Raw genomic sequence first — 12,153 nt, 5'->3', positions numbered from 1 at the left:
TTCCACACCTTTAAAATGGGTGCTGGGACTTCCCCGGCAATCCACTGGTTAAGACTCCGCACTTGCACTGCAGGGGGAGTGGGTATGATCCCTGGTCAGGGAGCTAAGGTCCCCCATGCCCCAAGGCACGGCCAAATAAATAAATAAAAATAAAATAAAATAAAATGGGTGCTGTGTATTCACAAGCACCAAGACATGGAAGCAACGTGTCAATTGACAGATAAATGGGTAAAGAAGATGTGAGATTATATATATATATATATATGTACACACACAATGGAATATTACTCAGCCATAAAAAGAATGAAATAATGCCATTTGCAGCAACATGGATGGACCTAGAGATTGTCATACTAAGTGAAGTAAGTCAGAAAGAGAAAGACAAATACCATGTGATATCACTTATGTGTGGAATCTAAAAAGAATGATACAAATGAACTTGTTAACAAAACAGAAACAGACTTACAGGCATAGGAAACAAACTTATGGTTAGTTTGGGGAGGGGGTGGGAGGTAGGGATAAATTAGGAGTTTGGGATTAACATATACACACTACTATATATGAAATAGATAAATCAATAAGGACCTACTGCATAGCACAGGGAACTCTATTCAATACTCTGTAATAACCTATATGGGAAAAGAATCTGAAAAAGAATGGATATCTGTATAACTGAATCACTTTGCTGTATACCTGAAACTAACACAACATTGTAAATCAACTACCCTTCAATAAAAATATAATCGGTGCTGTGAAAATTAAATGTAAAAACATAAAGTGCCTAGCACACTTCTTGGCACGTACTAAGGGCTTAACAAGTGTCAGCCATGCCCATGCCCATGCCCATGCCCATGCCCATCCCCATGCCCATGCCCATGCCCATCATCATCATGGCCAGCACAGCGTCTGGTATGTAACAGGCATACAGCAAAGTGAGCCCACTTTGTGTATCAAGTTTGAAGAATCGTCAATTGGTGGAGGCTGGGTTGGCAATCACAGGTCTGGGGTCCTAGTACTTTCCAATTTCAATATTTTAATTTTATCTGAAAGACATCACTACCAGCACAGTTAATGTTTTCTCATCAAGCTACTTTTTGCTTTCTTTCGCTGGGTCACATTTACGCCGTTGCTGCATTCTTACATCGCTACACTGATGGGTCCAAATCTTTTCCGTTGGAACATATTTCTGTTTTGATGATGGAGGCAGTGGGAAAACAGAATTCATGGGCAGGAATCAATCCCAGGAAAAACGTGCCAGCTCCTATCGTCACAAATGACAAAAGTCGGGCACAACAAAACCCAGGCCCTGCCCGATGGGGGTGGGGGAGGAGCTGGCCAACTTGCGGGGGGTGGGTCTCAGGCCCTGGGGGGGGGCGGGGGGGTGGGTGTCTGAGTCAACAGCAAGAGAGGCTGCCAGTCCCGGCTGCTGTGCCACCTGGGTGATGGCTGGTGGTGGCTGTGACTTAAACACTGTGTCAGACTCGCCCAATGATGTCTGGAGGAAGCTGTACCTCCCTCAGTGTAGACACGACAGGGTAGTTCCCGAATTCCAGGAGAACGCCGCTCCAGCCTGCCCTGATCTAGCGGCCTCACGCTGATGGAACGCACATGGGAAGAGAGACCACGGGCCCAGTAATTCCCCTTCCGAGAGTGGGCAGGTGTGAGATGTGCCTCCACAGATGTCCTCCCCTGGTCGACGTGGACTGGGAAATTGGAAACAAGATAAATATACAGCAACAGGGGACAGACTGCACACCCCACGGTACACCACTCAGATCTGCTGGCACCTAGAGAGGCCGCCTGCAGGATATTTAATGCCACGGGAAATGTTTACAGTAGGTGGGGCAACAGGAGTATACAATTCAAATACTTAAAAAAAATATATGAACACACTTTCAAAAGTCTGAGGAAGAAATTCACCCAAATAGAAACAGTGACTCATAATGCAGTCACGATGTTACAGGTTTCAGAATTGTCCTTTGTGCTCCCCTGTATTTTCCAAATTTTCAACCAGGAACAAGGATGACTTTTGCACTGAAAATGTTCAAAATCAACTTTACTGAGGCATAATTTACAATAAAATGCTGTCTAATTTCAAGGGCACCGTTCAAGGAGTTTGGACAAATGTCATTGCCTGTTATTATTCACAGCAATCAAGAAAAAGAACATTCCCATCATCTCAGAAAGCATCCTCTGGGCCTTTCCAGTAGATCCCCACCCCCTGTCCCGCCTTGGGCAACCACCAGCCAGGATTTGTCACCATAGGTTAGACTGGTCTTTTCTTTAAGGTTACCATTACATTTTTTTTTTTTGGATTTTTTAAATAATATTTTTATTTCAATTCTTCAGTACCATTACATTTTAAAATAAATAATAGGGACTTCCCTGGTGGTGCAATTGTTAAGAATCCGCCTGCCAATGCAGGGGACACGGGTTCAATCCCTGGTCGGGGAAGATCTAAGCCCCTGTGCCAGAACTACCGAGCCCGTGAGCCACAGCTACCGAGCCCATGTGCCACAATTCCTGAAGCCCGTGCACCTAGAGCCTGTGCTCCACAACAAGAGAAGCCACCACGATGATCAGCCCATGCACCGCAACAAAGAGCAGCCCCCGCTCGCCGCAACTAGAGAAAGCCCGCACGCATCAGCGAAGACCCAACGCAGTCCCCCAAAATAATTAATTAATTTAAAAATAAAAATAAAATAAAATAAGTAATAAATGCAGCAAATATAGCCCCTCTGTTATACACCTACATTTGCCAGGCGGTCTCTGTGTAAATATGGATCCCGTGTTTGATAGAGATATCTTTTATCTCTAATGTGAGTTAATTCTCACATGAACTCTTTTGGAGTTTAAAAACTTTCCTTTTTCTGTTTCACAAATAAGGAAACTGAGGCTCAGAGAAGACTTCTCTTTTCTAGGCTGGCAGGATGCCCTGTTTTTAGAACAATGATCCTAATAGGGGGGAAAAAGGGCTTTGGTGAAGCAGAACGCTTTGGGGAAAAGGATGCATGTTCTAGTAGATTCTAGCAAAAATATGAGGCTGAGACTCAGGTGCCCCCCCCACCCCGAGTTCCAGTCTCAGCGAGGCCAAGAACCGGCTGTGTGGCTTGTCCCCCGCCCCAGCCACCCGCATCCAAGTCTTCACCATCCTTTCTGTCCCCAAAGTTCCTATTTTTTTCTGATGAAGATTTTTACCAACACCCAAAAGTTTCTGTAATTACAAAGTACTTCTCAACTAAGGGGCGGGGGCGGGGGATTTGGGATGGGCCCAGAGAATTGCTTGTGTATTTAAGAAGGCACTTTTGACATTGTAACGTAAATTTCTAACTGTAAAGTGAAAAGAAAAGGGATTACTTCCACAATGCTAAGCCTGGAAGTCAAGCTAAAGAGATTTTCTTAGCTGTTGGGATGTGGGTTTAGAAACAATGGAAACTGACCACGATCAGAAGAACGACACCAACAAGCTCAGATGCAGGAGGGAGACCCCAGGAGAAGCGTTTAGGGCAGTTAAAAAAGATCCCAGCTAGCATCAGACCCAGAACAAAGCCGCCACGCCAAGCCCTGCTGGCCATCTGGGCCTGAGACCCCTGGGGCCCTGCGTGGGTCTAGAGAGTGTGGGGATGATTGGACCTTGCTTGCATTGCCCGCTCCACTCACCAGGGTGAGTCAGATGGCTCAGCCACCTGGACCAAATCAAGTGCAGCCCGAACGCTGGAAATCAGCCCCACCCAGCACACTGGGGGTTGCAGGGGTCGGGGTCTGCCTTGAGCAGCTCGGGAGCTGGCTGGTCCTCACCTCCGGGGCCATCACCGCTCTCACCTGGAGAGCCCCACCGTTAGCGGCAGCGCCCCCTGCTGGCAAGCGTCGCCTCTCCTCGGCCCTTTTTGGCTTCCTGCCACCACACGGACCCAGGGTACCAGCGAACCAGCCCAGACTCTGCGCCCCACCGCCTGGGTGCAAACCCTGGCTGGAGGTCTGGCCGAGTCTGGGCTGGTTAACAGATTAACCACCGAAACTCGCAGACCATTGCTCTGACCATGAAATGTCACGTACACAGCAGCTCCTCAGGCGATGGCTGTCCGTCTCCATGAACTATATCCCGGGCGCTATCTGTCCACTCTCCCGTACGACCCAGGACAAGGCTGAAAGCAGGCAGGAGGAGGCAAGAGGCCCAGCTGGCTCATGAGCTGTCCAGGGAGCAGCGGGGCATGATCTGTGCTGCAGAGGGTCTGACGCTGGGACCCGCGCCCCTGCTAGGAGGCCACACTGTCTCCCTGAAATGCAGCTTGGCCTAGATTTACAAGCCCGACGGCCTGGGTTCAAATTCCAGGTTCACCACTTACAGGCTGTGCAGCCTTGGGTCACTGTGACACTTTTCTGGGGCCCCCTCTCTGTTCAGTGGGGGAGGGCAGAATACCGTGGGGGGAGAGCACCCATCACACGCTTAGAATAGGGCCTGGGCGTCGGAAGCTGCCTCTTTCCCAGCTTCCTGAGCTCCTGGCTCACGGTGGCCTCTCTATTCCCACCATGGCCTTAGGAGGGGCAGCGGAGGGGTGCGGGTGGAACCAGAGGCCGCCCCGTCCTCCCCCAGCCCAATTTGGGGCACGGCCCCCAGTGCAGCCTCTGTCACCCTCCTCAATGCCCCGCATTTATCCAGGATCTTTAAAACGAAAGCTGCAGGGGAGGGTAATTAAGTTTAATAGGGGCCGCTGTCGATTTAAAGCCACAGGGGGGAAGTAATTAGATTTAACAGAAGCCGCGGCTTTCTGAACCAAGACACTCAGCGTGGGGGTCCCCGGCCTATAAAGCTTTCGAGATGATGTCTTTTTGTAAAGACTTTCCTGGTGACATTTTCTGCACGCTCCGTCATTAACGCCAGTCACCGACTGGGGTATGAACATGGCCTTTGCTCATTGAAATTCATTAGGCCTGGCATTGCTTTCTCCCTTGTCTCCCCTGTTTGCCCTCCCGTCGCCCCTGAGCTCAGCCAGTGTGGCTTTTCCCCAAAACCAGCCTCCTGGGGCCCCTCACCCAGAGTTGGGGACGGAGGGGTTGGAGGAACAATGAGAAAGAATCAGTGTTGAGCCAAAAGCCCCCTAGGAGGACCCCTCTTTTTCCCGCCGGGCATTCTCTGGACGCGGTCTCCTTTTTCCGAGCCTCATCAGAACAGCCATCCAGTTTGTGGGAGCCATTGCATTGAGTGGCCCCAATTTCCCCAGCTGGTGCCCCGCCCCCCGCAAACAGCACACCCTGGCACTGCAGAAGCGCTCAGGGACCCAAGGACCGGACCTACGGCAAAAGGCCCCTCAAAAACAAAGGAGCCTCCCTGCGCCGTGCACCCTGGAAAGTCAGTTTCCCAATTCGCAGCTTGCGAGCCCACCCTGCCCCCGAAAGGCGCCTTCACCACGACGGCCCTTCCAGGCTCCATCTCCGGGGACTGCAGCGGGCCGAGCCGGGAAGAGGCGGGACGGCGACGGGGCGCAGAGCCAAGCCGGGCCGAATCCGGGGCTGAAGCGCCATCTAGCGCTCGCCCGCGCGACCCCATTGTTCCTCCGAGAGTGGAGGTCGCGCCCGGTCCCCAGTCGGGGGACAATTTACTGGGGTAAAAGCGGGGGACGGGGGTGGTCGGTGAGGGCAGGGATCGCGAGAACAGAAAGCCGGAGAACGTGAGAGGGTCCGAGCTGCAGGCAAAATTCTAGTGGACGGCTTCGGCTCTGGAGCTTTGAGGGTTGGGACGGTGGCGGGAGGGAATGGATGTGGACTTTTCGGGGAGAGGACCCCAAAGCCGAGGCGAGGCTTTTCCGACCGGGAGTAAAGGACGGAAAGCTCAGCGCCATCCCCCCGCCCCCCGATCTCTGATCCCAGGATTCCTCCTCCGCGCCCCTGCTAGCGCCCCGCGACCGGCGCATTCCCCGGGGATCCCGTGGCCTGAGGGCTGGACTCCGTTTTCTCCTTGATTTCTTTGCAGAACCAACGTCGCCCAGCCGAGAGCGACCTGGCCGCAGGCCTCGCCCCCGCGCCGCGGGTAGGAGCTCCCCCCAAGTCTCCGGCGAAGCCGGGCCTCCTCCTCCTCCAGATCTGGGCGGCCTGGGCGGGGTCACCCGGGCGGGGCCCAGGGAGAGGCTGAGTCGGGGGCGGGGTGTGAGTGGGTGTGTGTGGGGGGCGGAGGGCTGATGCAATCCCGATAAGAAATGCTCGGTGTCGCGGGTGAGACGCTCTATATAAGGTCGCAGGCCTCGAGCCGCCGCGCCGTCGGAGCTGGAGAGCCGAACGCCCAGGTGCCCGGTGCACACGGCTGCCTCCTGTCTCGAGGGCAGCGGCCACCCCGCCTCCGCACGCTCCGCTCCGCAGGCCCTCCCGGCTGCCGCCCAGCCTCCCGCATCCTCACCGCCCGCTCTGCGCCCAGACCCCCGAGCCCGAGGGAGGTGCCATGCGGAGCGCTCCGAGCCGGTGCGCCGTGGCCCGCGCCCTGGTCCTGGCCGGCCTCTGGCTGGCTGCAGCCGGGCGCCCCCTAGCCTTCTCGGACGCCGGGCCGCACGTGCACTACGGCTGGGGCGAGTCCGTCCGCCTGCGGCACCTGTACACCGCGGGCCCCCAGGGCCTCTCCAGCTGCTTCCTGCGAATCCACTCAGACGGCGCCGTGGACTGCGCGCCGGTTCAGAGCGCGCACAGTGAGTGCCCGCCGGGTCCCCCACCCGTCACATCCCCCCTTCTTCCCTTTACCTCCTTCGGCTCCCGCGAGCTCCTCACTCCCGGGAACTCCAGGTCTTGGCACTGCGGCGTTCCACTCCCTCCCCGGACCCCCCGAAAGCGGGAGGAGCTGGCGGAGGGGGTAATGGGTGCCTGGACCTACTGCACCCACGCGTTACCCTCCCCTTGCCCCCTTCGGCTCCTGCGGACCCCACCACCACTCCCGGGAACCCCAGGTCTTGGCACCTCGGCATTCTACTCCCTCCCCGGGCCCCCAGACATCGAGAGGAACTGGGGGATGGGGGGGGGCACGGGCCCGCGCACCCACCAACCATTTCCACGTGTTGTGGGCCCCGCGGGCTCCGGCTGCAGTTCTGTGCTGTCTTCCCGCCCAGGTTTGATGGAGATCAGGGCAGTCGCTCTGAGTACCGTGGCCATCAAGGGTGAGCGCAGCGTCCTGTACCTCTGCATGGGCGCCGACGGCAAAATGCAAGGGCTGGTAGGTGTCTCCACCCGGCAGGACGCGCTGGGGCGCGGGCCTGCGGGCGAGGGGGGCGCGCTGGATCAGAGACAGGGTTTCCTTGCGTCCTCCGCCGGGGTCCCCATGGAGCTCGGAGGGGAAGGCTGCAAGGGCCGGACTAAGCTAATGTCCGACTTTCTAAATATGGAAGTTTATGGCCGGAGAATGCTTGAGACCCGCCTTTGCATTTCCACTTGAACCAAAAGCGGGTCCAGTCGGACTAAGGAAACCCATTTCTCGGCTCTCTGACGTTAAACGGGGAAAGCCCCCCTCGGGCCTTTTCCGATTCTGCCTGTGCGTGTGTGGTGCTCGGCCCCCCTCCCCCTCTCCCTGCGGTATTTTAAAAGAAGGAGCTGGGGAGGAAAGAAAGAAGGGTATATCCACAACTTGGGTTTGTTTTTTTTTTAAGTCAACCTTCAAATAAGTCAGAAGAAAAACCGCACTTGGGATTGAAGGGTTTTTTTACATTGAATTTTTATCCACTAGAAAAACTGATTTTTGCAGCCGCGTTAGGGTAATATTGCAGTGGCCGTGCTCATCCTCTTGTCGGGCTCACCTGAACTGCAAAGGCTTTTTTGGGTGGCGGGGGGCAGGCTGGGAAGGCCCAGGTAACCACAGAGGTCTCAGGGCAGGAAGTGAGCAGATGCCGGGTCTCTGGTCGCCGGAACAAAGGCGGAGAGTTCAAAGGGAGCCCGCGCCCCCGGGCTCGCCGAGGAGGCTGTGTGAGGTCCCGGCCTGGCGCGGGGCCTCAATGCAGCCCCGCTGGGCCGGGGGCTGGGATGGAGGGGCAGGGACCAGGGGGTAGGGAGGGGGCCGCTCCTCAATGGATGCCCCACCATCCAGAAAAGATGGGTGCAGATGCCCGCCTTTCCGCAGCGCACATCTTTTTTGTGTCCCCAAATTTTGTGCCCTTTTATTGTTTATCCATAGATAAATGAACCTGCCTGTTGCAGGCTTTATGGCAGTCCTGCGTGAAAGGACAAGAATGGAGGCAAAGAAAGCTGATACCCAAAGCCACTCCAAACCCGCAGTTGCCACTTTTGTGACGTTTACTTATGCGGGTGGGGTGAGGGCGCCAGTGGAGGAGCGCCGGCAGGGGCCAATGGGTCTAACCCACCATTCTAGTCCAAACTGGGGGGTGAGGCTCTCCTCACCTAAAATCCTGTTCTGCCTCTCGATCCCGTGGTCACGATTTAGCAAAACTTGAGGATTTTTTTTTTTTAAACAAATTCCACATTCTTCTAGAAACTCGAAATCATTTCATTTTCTCTATGGCAAATGAGATGCTAATTTCTCCCAAAGAAACAGCAGAGTGAAGTAGCCGCTCCATTTGGTTTTAATTCCCTTGTTTACCAATTTGCATTTCCCCGGCAGTCTGGTGGCCTTATCCCTGCACGGGTTGCTTCATTAGATGCAGGCCTTATCAGGGCCTTATCTAAGCACAGCGCTCACCCACCTGCAGTTCAGCGACCTTTGTAGACTTGGGCAGAAATGAGACTGGGTGCCTCCCAGTGTAGTTTATGGCCCAGCCCTCCTGGCTCCCCGCCTTTGGCTGTCCTCTGTGTCCCCAAGACGTAATGAGCCTCTCCGGTTTGGGAGACGACTTGCTGATTCTCTGTGTTCTGGAACCAGAGACTGCTTTCCGGTCCTTCCGGCCACCCACGGGGTGGCGGCTTCTTCCTGGCCTGGGGGGAGGGGGCTGCCTTTATCTCCCCGATCCTGGCAGGCTGCCTGGAGGGCCCCAGCTACTGAATAAAGGAGCCAGAGGGGCTGAGGTTTCTCTTACCAGGGCACCAGACAAAAAGGCTCAGAACCGCAGTCATTTGGGCCTAAATGGGGAATAGGTTCTTTCATCTGGGCCCCGGATTGGATTACTCCTGATTCTTAATTAAAAGACTGATCCAAAAAGGATAACCTAGCTTAGCAATGTCTCCCAACGTGCCAGTGGAATACAAGGGACTTTTTCATGGCAATAATTATATAGTCAATGTAAGGGGAAGGGAAGCGTGTGTGCCTATCGTGGCCGTGATTTTATGGGTATTGCTCAGAACAAGACTAAGTTTAAAAAGTGACATGAGTTAGTGAAAAATATAAAGGATCTATGTAAGGTATATATAGGTATTGAGAATATACATAAAACACATGAAGTATGTGTGTATAGTTGAAGGTTACAAAGTATAAAGGTATATAAGGTACATATATATGTATAATATATGTTTAGTATATAGGTTTAATGTTATATTTAACATGTATTTAATATGATATAATTTATTAAATATTTACCTATTAATACAATGTGATGTATGTTTAATGAGTATATTAATATAACAAAAAGGTTTCCACTTCGTATATGTTATATAACATTATACTAAATATACATAAGTGCCTATATATTTATATATAAAGTATATGTTTAGTATATATGTTTAGTGTCATATTAACACGCACTTAATATTATATAATTATATTTATATATTAATAAAAGTAATATGGTTAATGAGTATATTAATATAACACATGCTATATACTTTATATAAGTATATATACATTATACTAAATACATATAAGCATATATAAATATGTGCTTTATACACCTTCATAGTTTATAACCTTTATATAACCTTTAACTCTGTACACACACACACACACACACACACACACGGCTAATGGTGTGGACCCAAGTGGCAGTATGTAGCACACATGCTCACCTGGCTGTGGTCTCTCTACTACTTCTGCCGGTGTCACACCCTGGTGGGCACCCACTGATGCTCACAAGTTGCCTCTTTGCTCTGCAGAGTCAGTACTCGGCTGAAGACTGTGCTTTTGAGGAGGAAATCCGTCCGGACGGCTACAACGTGTACTGGTCCAAGAAACACCATCTCCCGGTCTCCCTGAGCAGCGCCAGGCAGAGGCAGCTGTTCAAAGGCAGGGGTTTTCTGCCGCTGTCTCACTTCCTTCCCATGCTGTCCACCATCCCAACAGAGCCCGATGAAATCCAGGACCACTTGAAGCCCGATTTGTTTGCTTTGCCCCTGAAAACAGATAGCATGGACCCATTTGGGCTCGCCACCAAACTGGGAGTGGTGAAGAGTCCCAGCTTCTATAAGTAACTAGAGGCTCTGTCCTCTTCCCACCCCCAGCTCCTGGAGACCAGGACCCAGGCCTGTGGTGCTTGCGGACTGGGTTTTCTACAAGTATGATCCTGAGTCCAGGTTCTATTTAGCTTTAGGAAGAAACATTTAGAACTTGTACATAGACAAAAGTTTTACATTGGCTGTGCCAGTTTCTAGTGGATAGACTTGTATGATCATAAAATTGTAAGCCTTCCATCCTACCCGTCCAGCCGCTACCTACCCCAGCCCCCCAACCCTGCTGGACAAGTCACTGTGCTGCCCTGGTTCTGCTTGAATACCTCCTCTGGTGGGGAGCTCACTACCTTTGGCAGCGTTCTTATGCCAAACTGACATTCTCTGCAGTTCTCTCCCATCCTTTCTAGCAGGGGCAGCCAGAGGAAAAGCAGTCGTTTTTAACTCACGTACAGGTGATCACCTTGGTGAAACCTCAGGTAAATTTGACTCTACTGCATGTGAAAATTGTTCCAGATCCCAACTCCAAGGAGGCCCACTGGCCCTCCCCAAGCCTCTCCGGCTGAGAAGTAACTGGGTGCAGGCCCTGCCCACCAGGCTTCAAGAGCAGGGAGAGCGCAGAGGCCCCCTCCAGCCTGGGTGTAAATCTTGAGAACTCCCTGCTATGGCTGGTTCTGGGATGGATAATCTCCACGGGACCCCTTCGCAACCTGCCCAGGGCAGATAAGGCAGTCTACCCACCTCCTTCTCAAGCCCCTAAGGTGCCAGTCCGCCCGTCCCTGTCACAGCCGCTGGGGTTTCCAGGGAATGGGATCTCTGGTTGTGTGGATTTCACTTGAGGCCCCCTAGAGATGGAACCCCACTGCCCCCCGCCACTCCTCGCTCTCACCTCACTTTGGGGGCTGACTCCCTCCTTACGCGCTGGGATGTTGGCCTGAAAAGGGCAAAACGCTGTCTTCCGGCAGCCGCTTCCCTTTTTCCAGCCCGTGGGGTCATTCTGTGAACTGGGACTTGGCAGCCTCCCACCTTAGGTAAACCCAAATATTTCATCTCAAAGCCAGAAAAAGGAAGATCTGAAAGCCCCCCCATCTCTCCAGTAACTTGTAAAAGCCGCATGGAGATCAGGTCCTTTCCCCAGCACTTGGTTTCCACTGTGATATTTATGAGTAATTTATTGTGTTTGATATGTACATCTCTTTATTTTCTTACTTTATTTATACCCCCAAATGGTATTTATGTATGTACACGAGGGTTTTTTTCTACATTAAAGCAGACTTTGTATCAAAAATTGTTTGGAATATTTGTGGGACTGGGATATTTGGGAGGGAGCCGGGGGAGGGGAGGAGGCACTTGCTGTGTGTTTGCTGTGTCTGGGACTCTGATATTTGGGGGCACGTGTTCCTGAATGTTCTAGGGTGATGAGCAGCATCCCCATCCTCTACTCAAAAACACATCAGGGGCTTCCCTGGTGGCGCAGTGGTTGAGAGTCCGCCTGCCGATGCAGGCGACACGGGTTCGTGCCCCGGTCCGGGAGGATCCCACATGCCGCGGAGCGGCTGGGCCCGTGAGCCATGGCCGCTGAGCCTGCGCGTCCGGAGCCTGTGCTCGGCAACGGGAGAGGCCACAGCAGTGAGAGGCCCGCGTACCGCAAAAAAAAAACAAAAAAAACAACACATCAGTAACCTCCCCTACCCCCCATCGTGACAACCAGAAATGTCCAAAGGTTGCTGCGTGTCCTTGGGGGACAAAATCACCCCTTGATTGGGAACCACTGGCCTACACATACAGGGTTTCTTTTGTCCAGTAACAAAGCAGGTGGTGATGTCTATTCACGGCCCAGCAATAACCCAGGCT

The 12,153-nt window shown here is 52.8% G+C and overlaps 1 protein-coding gene across 1 annotated transcript; it reads left to right on the top strand.

The window, feature by feature from the left end:
- Positions 1 to 827: 827 nt before the first annotated feature.
- Positions 828 to 10,323, top strand: FGF19 (fibroblast growth factor 19). The gene is made up of 6 exons (XM_029209423.1): positions 828 to 909; positions 5,371 to 5,605; positions 5,972 to 6,028; positions 6,355 to 6,674; positions 7,089 to 7,192; positions 10,009 to 10,323. The coding sequence occupies exons 1-6, from the start codon at positions 828 to 830 to the stop codon at positions 10,321 to 10,323; spliced, it is 1,113 nt and encodes a 370-aa protein (XP_029065256.1).
- Positions 10,324 to 12,153: the final 1,830 nt, after the last annotated feature.

This window comes from Monodon monoceros, unplaced genomic scaffold (genome assembly GCF_005190385.1).
Source record: "Monodon monoceros isolate NGI ecotype Baffin Bay Population unplaced genomic scaffold, NGI_Narwhal_1 Super_Scaffold_7, whole genome shotgun sequence".
Taxonomy (NCBI): Eukaryota; Metazoa; Chordata; class Mammalia; order Artiodactyla; family Monodontidae; genus Monodon; species Monodon monoceros.
The sequence above is the reverse complement of the archived record's forward strand: the minus strand, read 5'-3'. Positions and strand labels throughout refer to the sequence as shown.